The sequence below is a fragment of the Dichomitus squalens genome (assembly GCF_000275845.1).
Source record: "Dichomitus squalens LYAD-421 SS1 unplaced genomic scaffold DICSQscaffold_55, whole genome shotgun sequence".
NCBI lineage: Eukaryota > Fungi > Basidiomycota > Agaricomycetes > Polyporales > Polyporaceae > Dichomitus > Dichomitus squalens.
In genome coordinates this window covers 80,303-93,505 of record NW_006766937.1, presented here as the reverse complement: position 1 = coordinate 93,505, position 13,203 = coordinate 80,303, and the positions used below count along the sequence as shown (strand labels likewise).

At 52.3% G+C, this 13,203-nt stretch overlaps 2 protein-coding genes across 2 annotated transcripts; both read left to right on the top strand.

Annotated features, from left to right (window-relative positions):
* Positions 1-5,586: 5,586 nt before the first annotated feature.
* Positions 5,587-6,690, top strand: DICSQDRAFT_69498 (WD40 repeat-like protein; the record flags this gene model as incomplete). Its single annotated transcript, XM_007369769.1, has 2 exons — positions 5,587-6,020; positions 6,288-6,690. The coding sequence occupies 2 exons, from the start codon at positions 5,587-5,589 to the stop codon at positions 6,688-6,690; spliced, it is 837 nt and encodes a 278-aa protein (XP_007369831.1).
* A 4,932-nt stretch (positions 6,691-11,622) lies between these two features.
* DICSQDRAFT_173977 (uncharacterized protein) lies at positions 11,623-12,228 on the top strand (the record flags this gene model as incomplete). Its single annotated transcript, XM_007369768.1, has 1 exon — positions 11,623-12,228. One exon carries the CDS (start codon positions 11,623-11,625, stop codon positions 12,226-12,228), a length of 606 nt encoding a protein of 201 aa, XP_007369830.1.
* Positions 12,229-13,203: the final 975 nt, after the last annotated feature.

The window sequence follows — 13,203 nt, the reverse complement described above, 5'->3', positions numbered from 1 at the left end:
GAGCGACAGACTAGTCCCAATGACCAAGTTATACATTAGCAATCAAAGAGAGATACAACGCTATGGTCACTCACCTAGTCCCAATGACCAAGAGGTCGAGATGGGGACTAGGGAGCGCCTAGGGGGGTCCTTATATACTAGAGGGGCTGCTTAGCAACCAAGGACAAGGCGCGAGAGCGAGGCAGTGAAGATGACAAAGGGGGAACAAAGGGCGAGAAAGAAAAGGCAAGGGCATGGCGATCACGGGAACGTAGCATGCGGCTGTGGGAACGTATCTACAGTGTCCAAACTGGGATGAGCTAGGAAAGGAAACGGTCCGGAAATGGAAGGTGGGCGTCAAAGGGAAGGGAATGGGCGGCAAAAAGGGGCGTCTGTCCAACGTCCGTGACAGTAGTACAACATGACACGACGACTATGGCTAGGGGAGACAGAGCTACAGGACAGACTAGGCATCGTACTAGGATATGGGTATACCTGCAAGTGTAGGCTGATGATGTATATACAAAGTAAGATAGGGTAGGGAGAAGGGGCGGTGAAGGAACAATAGTGCTGAACAGGTATTGTGATGTTAATCTAGTGCTACTGTATGTACTCACTGGAGAACATGGAATCTACACATGAGCAGAAAGCGTACACAACGTTAAGGGATGGAGGGACTTACGCGCATGCAAGGAGAGCACCCAGTTCGTGCGACACCCATGACATAGTGTTCACAGCAATTCATCGGGGCAGGCAGGGAGAGATCAAACAAAATGAACACACCTAGAGCTTTGTGAAGTGTGTGCTCCTTGATTCTCATCCACCTACCTGCACTGGATCCCTGGCCTTGCTGCTCCCTCCAGATGTTGAACATGTGAACATGCCGCGTCACGCAACCTACCAGATAAGGCCAGTGTACCTCACTAAGGAGGTGTTCAATGCTAGCTTTGGATACTCAGACTATACCAGGAGTAGATTAGAGACGGAGGAGGTGAAAGAGCGACCTACTCCGTCTACCATGACGTGGCAGCTGGGAGAGATGACTTGTGTTTAAATGCCTGTCGAGCTTGCGCGTCCAAGCACGAGGGGCGTCTAAACAAATGTCATTCCACGTCCAAGTACCGGTGCTCAAAGAGGCAGTCATACATCCGCCGGAGTGTACACAAGCGGACAACACCTGCAACCTTCCAAATTGGCCATGTTTGAACATACATGGACCTCTAGAACAACAAAGTATCTTGAAACATAGTAAGTCAAGTCATTGCTCGCTTACATTTGCCGCCTGTCATTAGAGAAAGTGAAGAGCGGATTAGTAGCCATTATTATGGACTACACTAATTTATCTCTAATGAGCGAATGCGGTTTTTCCTGATGTGATCGTCCGCAATGCGTTCAAATGGTCTCCGAGATTGGCTAGCTTTCTTCGTCATGTGGTCTCTTTCGGAGCACGCTGTGGTAGCCCTCTTCTGACGCAGCATTCGTAGCCAGACATGCTCAGGATCAACCACACACCACCAGTCGTTTGTTGACGTGGACTCATCTAAGTTGATAGTACAGATGCAATCCTGTACGTTTCCTGATACCCATGCCCTCCTATCACCCAAGCTTGAGCTGTTCACGTTCCAGAAGCCCTTGTGCAGAGGCGGGTGGCAAGGCACCACAAGTCGGACAGCTTTACACCTTGCACGGCTACGTCCAACAACAATACTGTGCGGATCCGCCCTGTGCCCACCATTGCTGGCTCGAACGAGACAAAGTACATTGCTTTTGTGTGACCAACACTTGTTTTGCTATTACTCTAACTCATGTACTTCAACGCCCGTCCTCTTGTCATTCACAAAACACGCGTGCACCATTCCGGTCCTTTCCTGATCCGTACCTAATGCTAGGTCTTAAACATGTCTCGTAGCCACTGATTGGTTGCTATACAAATGGAGGCCCATGCATCTGTGGGATCGTCATCGTCATAATCATAAAAGAAAGGGCCGTGGGGGCATCTAAGCCACATGGCATCCACATGGTGCCGCATGGCTGCCATGTGCCCACTTATGGGCCCAGGGCGCCACACGGGTGTCCTGCCTTTCCTGGCCCAACCCAGCATCTCGAAGGGTAGTTTTGGTGACCAATTGGGCAACTGGTGGTCTGCATCCCTCGGTCGCCCATGGGCGGACATAGTTACCTACAACAACCGGCAATCGGGGTTCAGCCCCACGCACTTTCTTTGGACGGAAAAGGGAATGCTACTATGCTTTGTTAGCCCTCACATATGCATGCAACCACACACATGTATTTGGGAAGTAGCTGCATAGGCTGTAGCTGGCCTAGGCGCTACTATATAAATTGATTTTATCATCATCATCATCATCATCATCATCATCATCATCATCATGAATGTCCTGCATGTTGGACACTCCGTTCAACGGGTGAGGCCAGGATATTACAACAACAAGACAAATTGGACCTCAATATCTGATGGCTGCTATCTACACATAACAGAGGGAAGATATGGCCACATATTGCTGGGAATGATAAGGATGGAATTTTTGCATGCTGAACTTTCTGAGTAGAAGACAAAAAGGTATTTATATAATGCTCAATAAGAGTAAGTAAGCAGGTCTCACACTGAACTTAGAAAAACCTTACGGATGATTTTTCACAGGGCCTAACTTGCAGAATGTGACATCTGCTTGTCGCGGCGACTAGGCGCGTAGACTCGGGTCAACGTTCGGCAATGACCCCGTAGGCGAGCAGCAAGGAGCCGAAAGGAGGAAGAAGGGAGAAAAGGGATAAATGTGTCAAGAAACTCGATGAGGGCAGAGCGGCGGCTGGCATGAGGGCACAAGACCGACGAAAGCTAGTCTTCACGCAAGCAGCGACAGACTAGTCCCAATGACCAAGTTATACATTAGCAACCGAAGGGAGATACAACACTATGGCCACTCACATAGTCCCAATGACCAAGAGGTCGAGATGGGGACTAGGGGGTGCCTAAGGGAGTCCTTATATACTGGAGGGGCTGCTTAGCAACCAAAGACAAAGCGCGAGAGCGAGGCAGTGAAGATGACAAAGGAAGAACAAAGGGTGAGAAAGAAAAGGCAAGAGCATGGTGATCACGGGAGCGGAGCATGTAGCAGTGGGAAAGTATCTACAGTGTCCAAACTGGGATGGGCTAGGAAAGGAAATGGTTCGAAACTGGAAGGTGGGCATCAAAGGGAAGGGAATGGGCGGCAAAAAGGGGCGCCTGTGCAACGTCCGTAACACTGCTCAGCGGGGCTTATGAAAATAGTCTTGCAACTCCAGACAATGGTCATAAAGCAACAGGGGCATCTACTAACTTCTAGGGAACCAGAGGGACAACTGTAAACCGTAAGCTATCCTAGAACATTACCTAGGGTACCTCCACTGATATTTGCTTGAATCCCTACAATGGATTCATGTAAAGTGGCCTGAACCCACCTGTTAAAGCATTACACCACAAGACAGTTCAACTAAAAAGTGATGTTCTCACCCACCAGTGGGTATATGTGCACAAAACCAGGCCTGTGTCACAGCCAACGAGCTGTGCTATCAGATAAACAAAGACAAAGCTTACTGATGAAGGGGTTGGTGCTGAGAGCGAAGCAACCACAAGTGACACAGCAAGAGATGATGCAAAGATGTGGATTCCCTAGACTAGAAGGGGTAGTAGAAGGTAGGGCTGCTAGCTACCTACAGAGGAGACGGGTGATCGACGAGAAGATCAAGTCTGAGGTTCTCTGCCTCAGACTCCCTACTATTTATACTAATACAACGGTGCACAGACCAGGTCTCTATTGTCCATTGTTTGGTCAGACTTCCCGCTGACTCATGCCCTGTCCTGTGACCTGCCTCATAACATCCTTACAACTAATACCTGAGTCGTCCTAAGTCCGGGCCCCTTCCAATGAGTAAGCGCCTCTGGTGACACACCAGTCACCTGCCAGTGAGTGATGGTGGGCGCTCCCAGCCTTCGAGGTCTGGGGTTCGAATCTGGCTGCTCTGGTTCCCAATACAAGTTGTCCGCGGTTGAGGTGTGTGTCTGTCTTGGTGCACATGACCCCCAGGTCACGTGGCACGAGAAAACTGTGACAGCCTGATTGTGCTAAGGGTGACCACTGACCTTACAAATGTGCTTGCAATAATGAAAACTGATACAACTTTATAGATACTAAGGCCTTGAGTGGCAAAGCCACGGGTAAACGAAAGCTAGTATGGTAAGGCTGACGGAGGTAACGAAGACCAAATGAGGCAACGCATGAACCTTCCTATTGTCCTCGACTCGGATAGGTAAAGTCACATGACACATGTTGAAATTGTTTCCTTGAGTGGCCTTGCTCCTACTCTCTCTCGCTCACTGCACTTCCTACCGGCAACCCTGACCACACCGTTATGGCTCCTACAGAAGAACCCATCAAAGCCTTACCCTTGGTGTCACCCTTCATGCGATCACCGGCGCTCCCATGGGAGGTCATCGAGATGGCCATCAACCACTGTTCGGGCGACACGGCCACACTGCGGGCCCTCGCTCTCACCTGCAGCCAGCTCCGTCCTTGTAGCACCACTGTTCTCTTCAAACATGTCGACACACAGAGCCATGATCAGTTATCTCTGTTCTACCATGCTGTCCAAGCTCGGCCGCACCTTCAGCTTGTCGTGCGATCTCTGTTGTTTCCGCTGGAGATATTCTCCCCATTCTCCTTGCATTTACTCTCCATCCTCCCCCGTCTCCATCACGTCGCATTTACTGGGAGGTCGCTGTCCAGCGTGCGTTACATCGCACTCAAGCAATCCACCCCAATCTCCGGCATGCAATTCGCGATCAGCCTTCGAAGCCTGATGATTCGCAATGCTACCCTCCACTCACAAACCGACTTCCTCGACTTCCTCATGAACTTCCCGAACATGGAGAACCTCACTTGCGAATACCTGTCGTTTCAGTCACACAATCCTCTTGTGGCAACTGATGCACGTCGGCTGCAGCTGCGAACACTGAATGTAAGAGCTATCACGTGCACGATCATCCGTGCTCTTCCATCCGCTAAATCAGGTTGGCTTTTCAGATACTACGGAACGTAGACATAGACGTCACGGAGATGCTACTTTACGTAGTGAACCGAGCGACTACTAGCACACTTGCAATCGACCAACATACTCGTGCGTCTCTCATTCCGTCTCCTCGTCGACTTGAACTCACATACCTCATACAATACATACTAGAACCGTCATATATGCCGCGTCCACAAGCGCGCGGGGACCGCCCAACATCTTGGATATGGTGGATCCAAGTCAAACCGGAGCAACTCCAAGACGCCGTCCGGGTGTTACGCAATCTAGAACAGACGGCGATGAAAGACGTCACTCTAGTCCTCTGGGCTCACGACATCGGCTGTCTATACAAAGAATGTCATGAACCTGCCCATCTGGAGGCTTGTGCAGCCCTGAAGGAGGTCCTGCTCGGCTATCCTGCTCACAGCGTACTATTGTCGGCCTCCGGTGGTCCAATCCTGAATGTACGGAAGACGATTTCCTGGTCGGACGAGTTTAGCAAGTTGTCGTTCCATCCACTGAGCGAGAAATGGGTGCTGCCAGATGACGTCAAGTGTGAGTCTTGTTCATCAACAATGCCTCCTGAGTTGTACGCTGACTGGAGTAGCGGGCAAACCCGGGCATGACTCGGATGTCACCGCGCTCGTCATCTCCTCAGATGGGCGGTGGGTAGCGACGGCCTCCAAGGATTTCACCATCATCCTGTGGGATGCGCGAGACGCATGCATCTTGCAAGAGTGGTTCGCCCATGGCGGAGAGGTCAGGGATCTCGCCTTCTCACCAGACGGCCAACGGCTCGCGTCTACAGGTAAAGACGGCATGGTCGCAATCTGGGACATCATCAGTGGCAGTCCACATCAAGTCGCCACCATCCAGGGTCACCCTACTCCTCTCGAAAGCTGCGCGTGGTCCAATGATGGTGCTTATATTGCATCCCAAGGGGATGGCCGCACTATGCGACTCTGGGATGGACGCACGTATCAGCCGCTACCATGTGATCGCGCCAAGACGACACACCTCGAACCGTTATTCTCTCCTGACAGCCGTTGGCTTCTGGTCCACGGTTGGTACAGTTGCGGCATCTTGGAAGTTGCGTCTGGCACATACCTGGCCTTCGAATTTCCACGGGGCGACGAGGATTCCGAAGACGGATTTCCCACCACAGCGAAATTCAGTCCGCAAAGTACACACGTTGCTGTTTCATATACATGTGGAACGGTCCGTGTCTGGGACCTGGAGACTAGAGGGGCGCCTCTGCTCTTGCGGGGGCACGCAGATTGGGCCCGCGATATCGTCTTTTCCCCAGACGGTCGGCTACTGCTCTCAGCATCGGTGGATAAGACGATGGCGATATGGAATACTCACACGGGGGCAAAGATCCGGTCGCTCAAGGGGCACACGGGCGCGGTGTTCACGGCATGCTTCTCACCGTGTGGGAAGTATATCGCCTCTGCATCTGAAGACAAGACGGTGAGGCTGTGGAAGACGAGGTCGGGATCATGCATGAAGAAGCTCTCCGAACACGGTTCATGGGTCCGGCATGTTGCGTTCACTCCGGACGGGACAATGTTATGGTCCGCAGCGTGTGATGGGACTGTTCTGGGACGTCGGCTACAGGACATTATTCCGAACATATTCAAATCTTAGATATACTTGTACAGCACACTGCTGACCCGCACCCCTCCTTGTAACCCTCATACGTCTGCACTATATACATGGATTGCCAGTGCGCCCTCAAATCTCGCCTGTAGCCTCGTTCAGCGTCTACCATCTGACGTGCATACCTTATCCCGAAAGTGCGCCTTCTCAGCGTGCATAGTCAAAACCGCCAGCCACAACGGAAGGAAGGTGTTGTACAATGGCGAACAACCCCGAGACCGCAGCCTGATACCCCTGCTGAGCACTCGGTGCACAAATGGCACGGTTGGCGACGTCCGACAGGCTCTGCGATCCCTGCCTCGGGCCATGAGCCGAAGAATATGCAACGTCCGCAGACCACCATCGAGTCGACCACATCGGTTGTCTGTTGACCCCCTGTCTCACGTGCTCTGGACTCAGCTACTTCGGACGTTGAGTGGCGCAGTAAGCGATTCTGGTCTCGCTCTGCGATACATGTCTTTGCTGCCGCTTCGGTCTTGGCTGGATAGTTCTGCCCCTGATCGTCGCCGGTTCGACCTGCGCATCCCGCGGTCGCGCGCAATTGGGGTGGTGGGAGGAGCATGTCGAGTATCTCGGTCGGGTCTTAGTTATGCTAGCTCCTTATGAGGTGTGTTGTAGAAACTGCGCAGGCGCGGATAAGTTTCGGGAGAACGCAAGATGCGAACGAACACTTGCCGGCCGCTTTTGTGATGGCACGCGAGGTGATCGACTGACGGATACGGAGATATGCTGAAGCTGAATCTACGTTATTCCCCCTTTTCCCAGCCAGCGATGAAGTACACGGACGTGCCGCTCTACGAGGAACAAGATATCCCCATGGACACGCACTATGGAAAGCAGAGGTTATCAATCTGCAGCTGCTAAGCGAAGCTTCTCCTATTGTTTGAATACGATGTGGCCTGGCCTCAGGGCCTGCCCCGTTCAATCGGATTGTAGGGTGCGACATGATGCAAACTGGGTCCAGGAACTGACGATACCCGCAGTCCAGATCTTGCTTTCAGTGTGGACTTCTCTGCAACACAAGGCGCGGCCGAGTGCACCTAGGGTCTTCCGCGCCTTCAGTACGGTTGTGGCCCGCAGGAGGTGCAACGTCTGCACAACGTTGTCTAGTCGAATTCTGCTGGTCGTACGTGAACGCTTCAAGGATACCAATTCGCGTGGCTACAAACAAGAGCTCCCCGACTGCTTGGATGAGGGCGCGCGCGGTGTTCAATTGACGTGCATTACGACCGACTCGGAACATTGATGTCGAGAAACATCTGAGAGTGCATCAGTAAAAGCGTCAATCTCTTAACTACTTATAGCTCTCAAAAGCGCCCGTTCAGAGGTTTAAGACGTTTCAGAATCGGCACTCCGGGATGATCGCGCGGTGCATCCTATGTGGTCCCGCAAGTTCGCTCGGTGCGTATATTATTGCAATTGCATGCTGATATACTGATATGCTGGTTAGGGGAGGATTTTTGGGCCCTCATCGAGGTCGACAAGGTCTCCCGTCATGGGGGCATTGGGTTCGAGTTGGTCGTAGACTCGTACAGGAAGCGCCGATGCATCTCATGAGCGAGGTCCTGGTTGCGAAGAAGACCATCAGGGCACATCGAAGTCAGGTTGGCGCGGCGCCGAAACTCTTCGAGCCACTTAGCAGTTCGTAGAATATGTTGCATATGATACACAAGCTCGCGCGCGCGAAATATGCCACCATATGCCAGACCTCTGAAACCTCTGAAACCTCTTATTTCAGACGTCTATCAAGTTCTTAAAGTGCATCTCGGACGTCTGATTGCCGAAGGTTCTTAAAGGTCTGAAAATGCTCTCAAAGGTCTTAAAAAGGTCTTATTCGGTGCTTTAAGAGCTGTGCAGGTTTTTCTGATGTGTAGGAAGAGTGTGACTAATAGTTCAGGGCCTGTGCTCCAGGCACATTGCAGCGGAAAGAGGGGCATTCGACCTCGTATCGATTAGGATCAGCATGACCAAATACATAGGGGAAGCACTTACACTCAAAGGATATTCCCCACGTCCGTGCAGGAGTTGCAATCAGCCATTCGTACTACGATCCGGTCTGTGGTCTGAGGGCCGATGCGCCTGTAGGGGGTGTGATAGTGACATTGGCGGGACAATGCAGGTTTGTTATAGCGGGTACACAAGTTGGAAGCACTGTCGGGGGCGTTAGGAAGTCGTGGGACAATTACCTATAGAGGGTACTGGATCGCAAGGTCAGCAGAACACCCATGGACCTGGGCAGGGGAAATATTGCATTCATGCGATTACTCATCTTTTCTCAATTTACCATACATGCTCTTATACGCTGGGATGACATCTCAGACGTCCAGAGAAGTGGATTCGGGAGTACGAAAGGCGGCAGTGCAGACATGGACGCAAAATCCCAAATGTGTCGCAACAGCACTGGCAGAGCCGGGTACAAGTCCCGGTCCGGTCTTCGGCCCGTCTGTTCGAGCGTCTGAGTGGCCGGAGACCGTGGCCGTTGCGGTCGATCCTTCTGAGTTGGACTCGGACTCTGAGCTCGCTGTGTCCTCGCCGTCTCTTCGCTGCCCCTTGTTATTCAAGTCAGCACCGAGAATCGATTATCTCAAGCCACCGTCTTGCCATGTCTTGCCTGTGCGGCCGGTCTTGCGCTTTGTGCGCGGCGATCGTCTCCTTGTGATTGTTGCCGGGACTGCATGGGTTGACTCCGGCTATAATCTCCCACAGAACGTCGTGGTATGTCCTTTGCCTTCTGTTCAGCCTTGAAATGTCTCTGAAGCTTCGATTATGTTCGCCTGTAGGCTATACCGTACCCGGTCCTCCTATTCATAGACTGTTGCAGCCAACAGCCGAAGCTCAAAATCACCCGCCCGCCCTAGAAATACCGGCTTTACCCATGTCTATAACGCTTGCAACCTTGACCATTCGCGCCGTTATCGCCACCTTTGCTGTCCTTACCGTCTTGGGTCCTCCGATCATCCTACGTTCGACCATCGCTCTCTCCACTTCCCCTCGCTCGACGGATCCCACTATGTCAACCTCGTAGGCGTGCCCCTCGTAGAGAATGAATTGTCCCAGAAGCTTAGAGAGACGCGGATCGAGTCTGCGAATGTAAACTTGCAGGCGCCTTACGGTAACAGCGCCGGAACACATGTGCTGTTTCTCCAGTGGATGGCGGGGTCACGTTGGGTAAGTTTCCGTCCTTCCCCACTCATTCCCATCCGTGTCTATATCATGCATACACTCCGTGCCTATCCACCAACTCTGCCTCAATGGGAAGCCAGGGGCTGAATCTTCAGTCTTGAGTATCGAACATCCAGTCAGAGAACCCTCGCTAAAACCATGATTGTGGACTATAACGCAACCACCTCGTCACGTACACTCCACGCATCGAGGTTGGTCACATCATTGAGACTCTTCATGTAGCTGGGCTCGCAGGTCTGCATATTGGGGACTTCGTCAATGCAAGGCTATCGACCTTACGACATTTTGAGGGTGAGCTTCGTGCATATAGTTACCGCACCACGGCCTAACCTGCGTAATATGCCTGCGGACACTCGTCGGACTTGGCAGTTGGTATAGAATGTCGCAGCGAACGGTCCACGCAATATCGCACTAACCACATCGATTTTTCACAACGTCCAACACCCTCTAGCGCTGTTATGGACATTGTGCCATCTCGTCGTATTCATGCTATGCTCATCGTACCCACCTGGGCCTCTACACAGCTGATCAAGGCTACTTTTCGTGCGCTCTGCAGCCATGCGGGCGACGGTGTCTCCAGTCTCTCACCCTCGTACAACGTTCCCCTCCATCTCTCATCGCTCGACGAGCCCTATAATGTTGAGCTCATGGGCACATCCCTGGTATAGAACACACATGATACCCACAAAAAGTGCCATGTGGGGTTCAGGATGGCGGTTGTGGTCACGCCGCGCGCGGACAGATAACGGCGATAGCGTATGAGCCGCTTGGTTGGAGCAGGCGGAGAAGGTAAGCTCTCGTTCTCTCCCCATCTTCCGGCCAGATGCTCATAATCGCCGGCCAAGGTAGAAGACAAGCGGTGTGACTGCATTCCTGTATCCATCGCCTCGACTTTCCGGCGCACACAGACGAGCTCGCCTTCTCCTGCATGCGCTACATTGCAATCATATGCGCACGGAGCACATGTCATCGATTGGCACTGTGAGTACATGCAATCCGTGTTCATCCCGTGCGTCCCTTCTCACGGACTAGAAGACGTTACCTGCACGTAGCTGGCGCGATACCCACCTCTGATACGAAGGAGACCACTACTACCATCTCCGAACCCGTGGTAGAGACATAGCATAAACCGTTTTCGCGTCGACCATCTCGTTCTTGCGTCGGCTATTTGGCATAATCTGCAAGTTGAGGGTAACATACCGCAGGTAGTATTCGTCGGTCTTGCGTAATAGCATCGCAAACGTGACATGGTCAATGTTGGATGCCAGGCCTCCGATGCGGACGATCGCTTTGCGACGAACTATTCGTCTTGCGGACGGTTAAGGCCCGTGTTCCGTGCACTACAGTGGGGGGCTTCTGGCCTCGGAGACATCAGCGATTGATGCAATGCACTGTTTGAGATTCGCTTGTTGCTTTGTGAATCGTGCGCGGGTTTCCTGTCTATTCGAATCCGGCAACAGTCATGCTAGTGCTGCTGTATTCGGGCGAACAACAACCAGCATCCTGCTATCGATGCCCTTCAACGCACACGAGAAACCCTGATATTCGGAAGAGAAAGATGACTCGAAAGAGTCCCATTCGACGTCTGCATTATCTGATTGAATGCAATCCCTTTTGTCATGGTCTTGGCACAGCCTGCGAGTCCAACGCCACTGCAGCTCGTCCCCAGTCCGAGTCCCTTTGAAGCTCACTCTATCGTTCACCAACCACAAGGCTCTGTAACGGCCCTTGTTCACCATGGACGTGGACGATCTTGTAAACTCTCTGCATCCTTCACCATCCACCGTGCAGTCCCCGGCGCTTCCATGGGAGGTCATCGAGAGGGCCATCAATCTCTGCGCAGGCGACAACGCCACGCTGCGCACTATTGCTCTCACCTGCAGCCAGCTCCATCCTCGTAGCCTCTTTGTTCTATTCACCAATGTCGACATACAGAGCAAGGAAAAACTCATACAGTTCTACGATGCTGTCCAAGCCCGGTCACACCTCCAGCCCGTCGTGCGTTCCCTGTCGTTTCCGTGGGGCGATTTTCCGTCCCCTCTACTGTCCATCCTCCCCAGTCTCCGTCGTGTCACGTTCGATAGGATCTCGATGTTGATAGAGGACAATAACCAACTCCCTCAGTCCACCCTATCGCCCGGCGGGCAATTCGCAACCAGTCTTCGGAGCCTGACTATCCGCCCTGCTAGTTTCCAAATGGAAGCGATCTTCCTTCGCTTCCTTTCAGCCTTCCGCACATCGAAAGCCTTACCTGCGAGCGTCTCTCATTATACGAACATATTCCTCTGGAGGAACACGATTTGTCCCGTCGAGTACCGCCGCAAATACTTAATGTCACGGTGAGCGTTATCATGATCATCTGTGTTCCTCGATTGTGACTCTCTGTATTTCCTTCAAAATACTCTGAGACGTCGACAGACAGATGACAGAGATGCTGGTTCACGTAATAGCTAGTCCTCTTGCGATGTTGGAAGGTACTCATTCGTATCTCATTCCGTCTCCTGGTTGTATATCTCATGTGACATCAGGAAAAACCTCCCGCCGAGATGTCAGGGAATACTCATAGAATTTGCTGAAAGACTCCAAATGCCCGCAAAACGTGAAAAAGGGCGCGAAAGCAGCCGGAATTCGACAAATGCCCGTGCAAGTTGGAGTACGATGGTGTCCTTGCGCTCAAACAGTAGCGCTTCCAGGAGCTCCGTTCAATGTGGCGCATGCCGACCGGCGCTGACCACTGGGCGCCCGCAGCTCCACCATGGTTGCCACATCGACCTTATAACCGGGGCTCGCACACTGGGCCTCTCTCTTACTCTCTGGTCGTTCTCTCCTTTTGATCCACTAAGGCATCCTAGGTCTTTTCTCCCTTAGTACTACGTTAAGTCAGGCACTGTTAGCCGTTCCTTGACCTTGGGCCTCTGGCAGCGCTGGCATTGCCTTCCCTTCCACTCGAACCATGCGGACGCGACTTACCGCAACTCTTCCCCACATTTTTGTCACGGTGACTAGGCGTGTAGACTCGGGTCGACGTTCGGCGACGATCCCGTAGGCGAGCAGCAAGGAGCCGAAAGGGAAAAGAGAGAGGGAGGGAGAGGGATAAACGCAACAAGAAACTCGATGGGGCAGAGCGGAGGTCGGCACGAAGGCACAAGACCTACGAAAGCTAGTCTTCACGCAGACAGCGACAGACTAGTCCCAATGACCAAGTTATACATTAGCAACCGAAGGGAGATACAACGCTATGGCCACTCACCTAGTCCCAATGACCAAGAGGTCGAGATGGGGACTAGGGATGCCTAAGGGGGTCCTTATATACTAGAA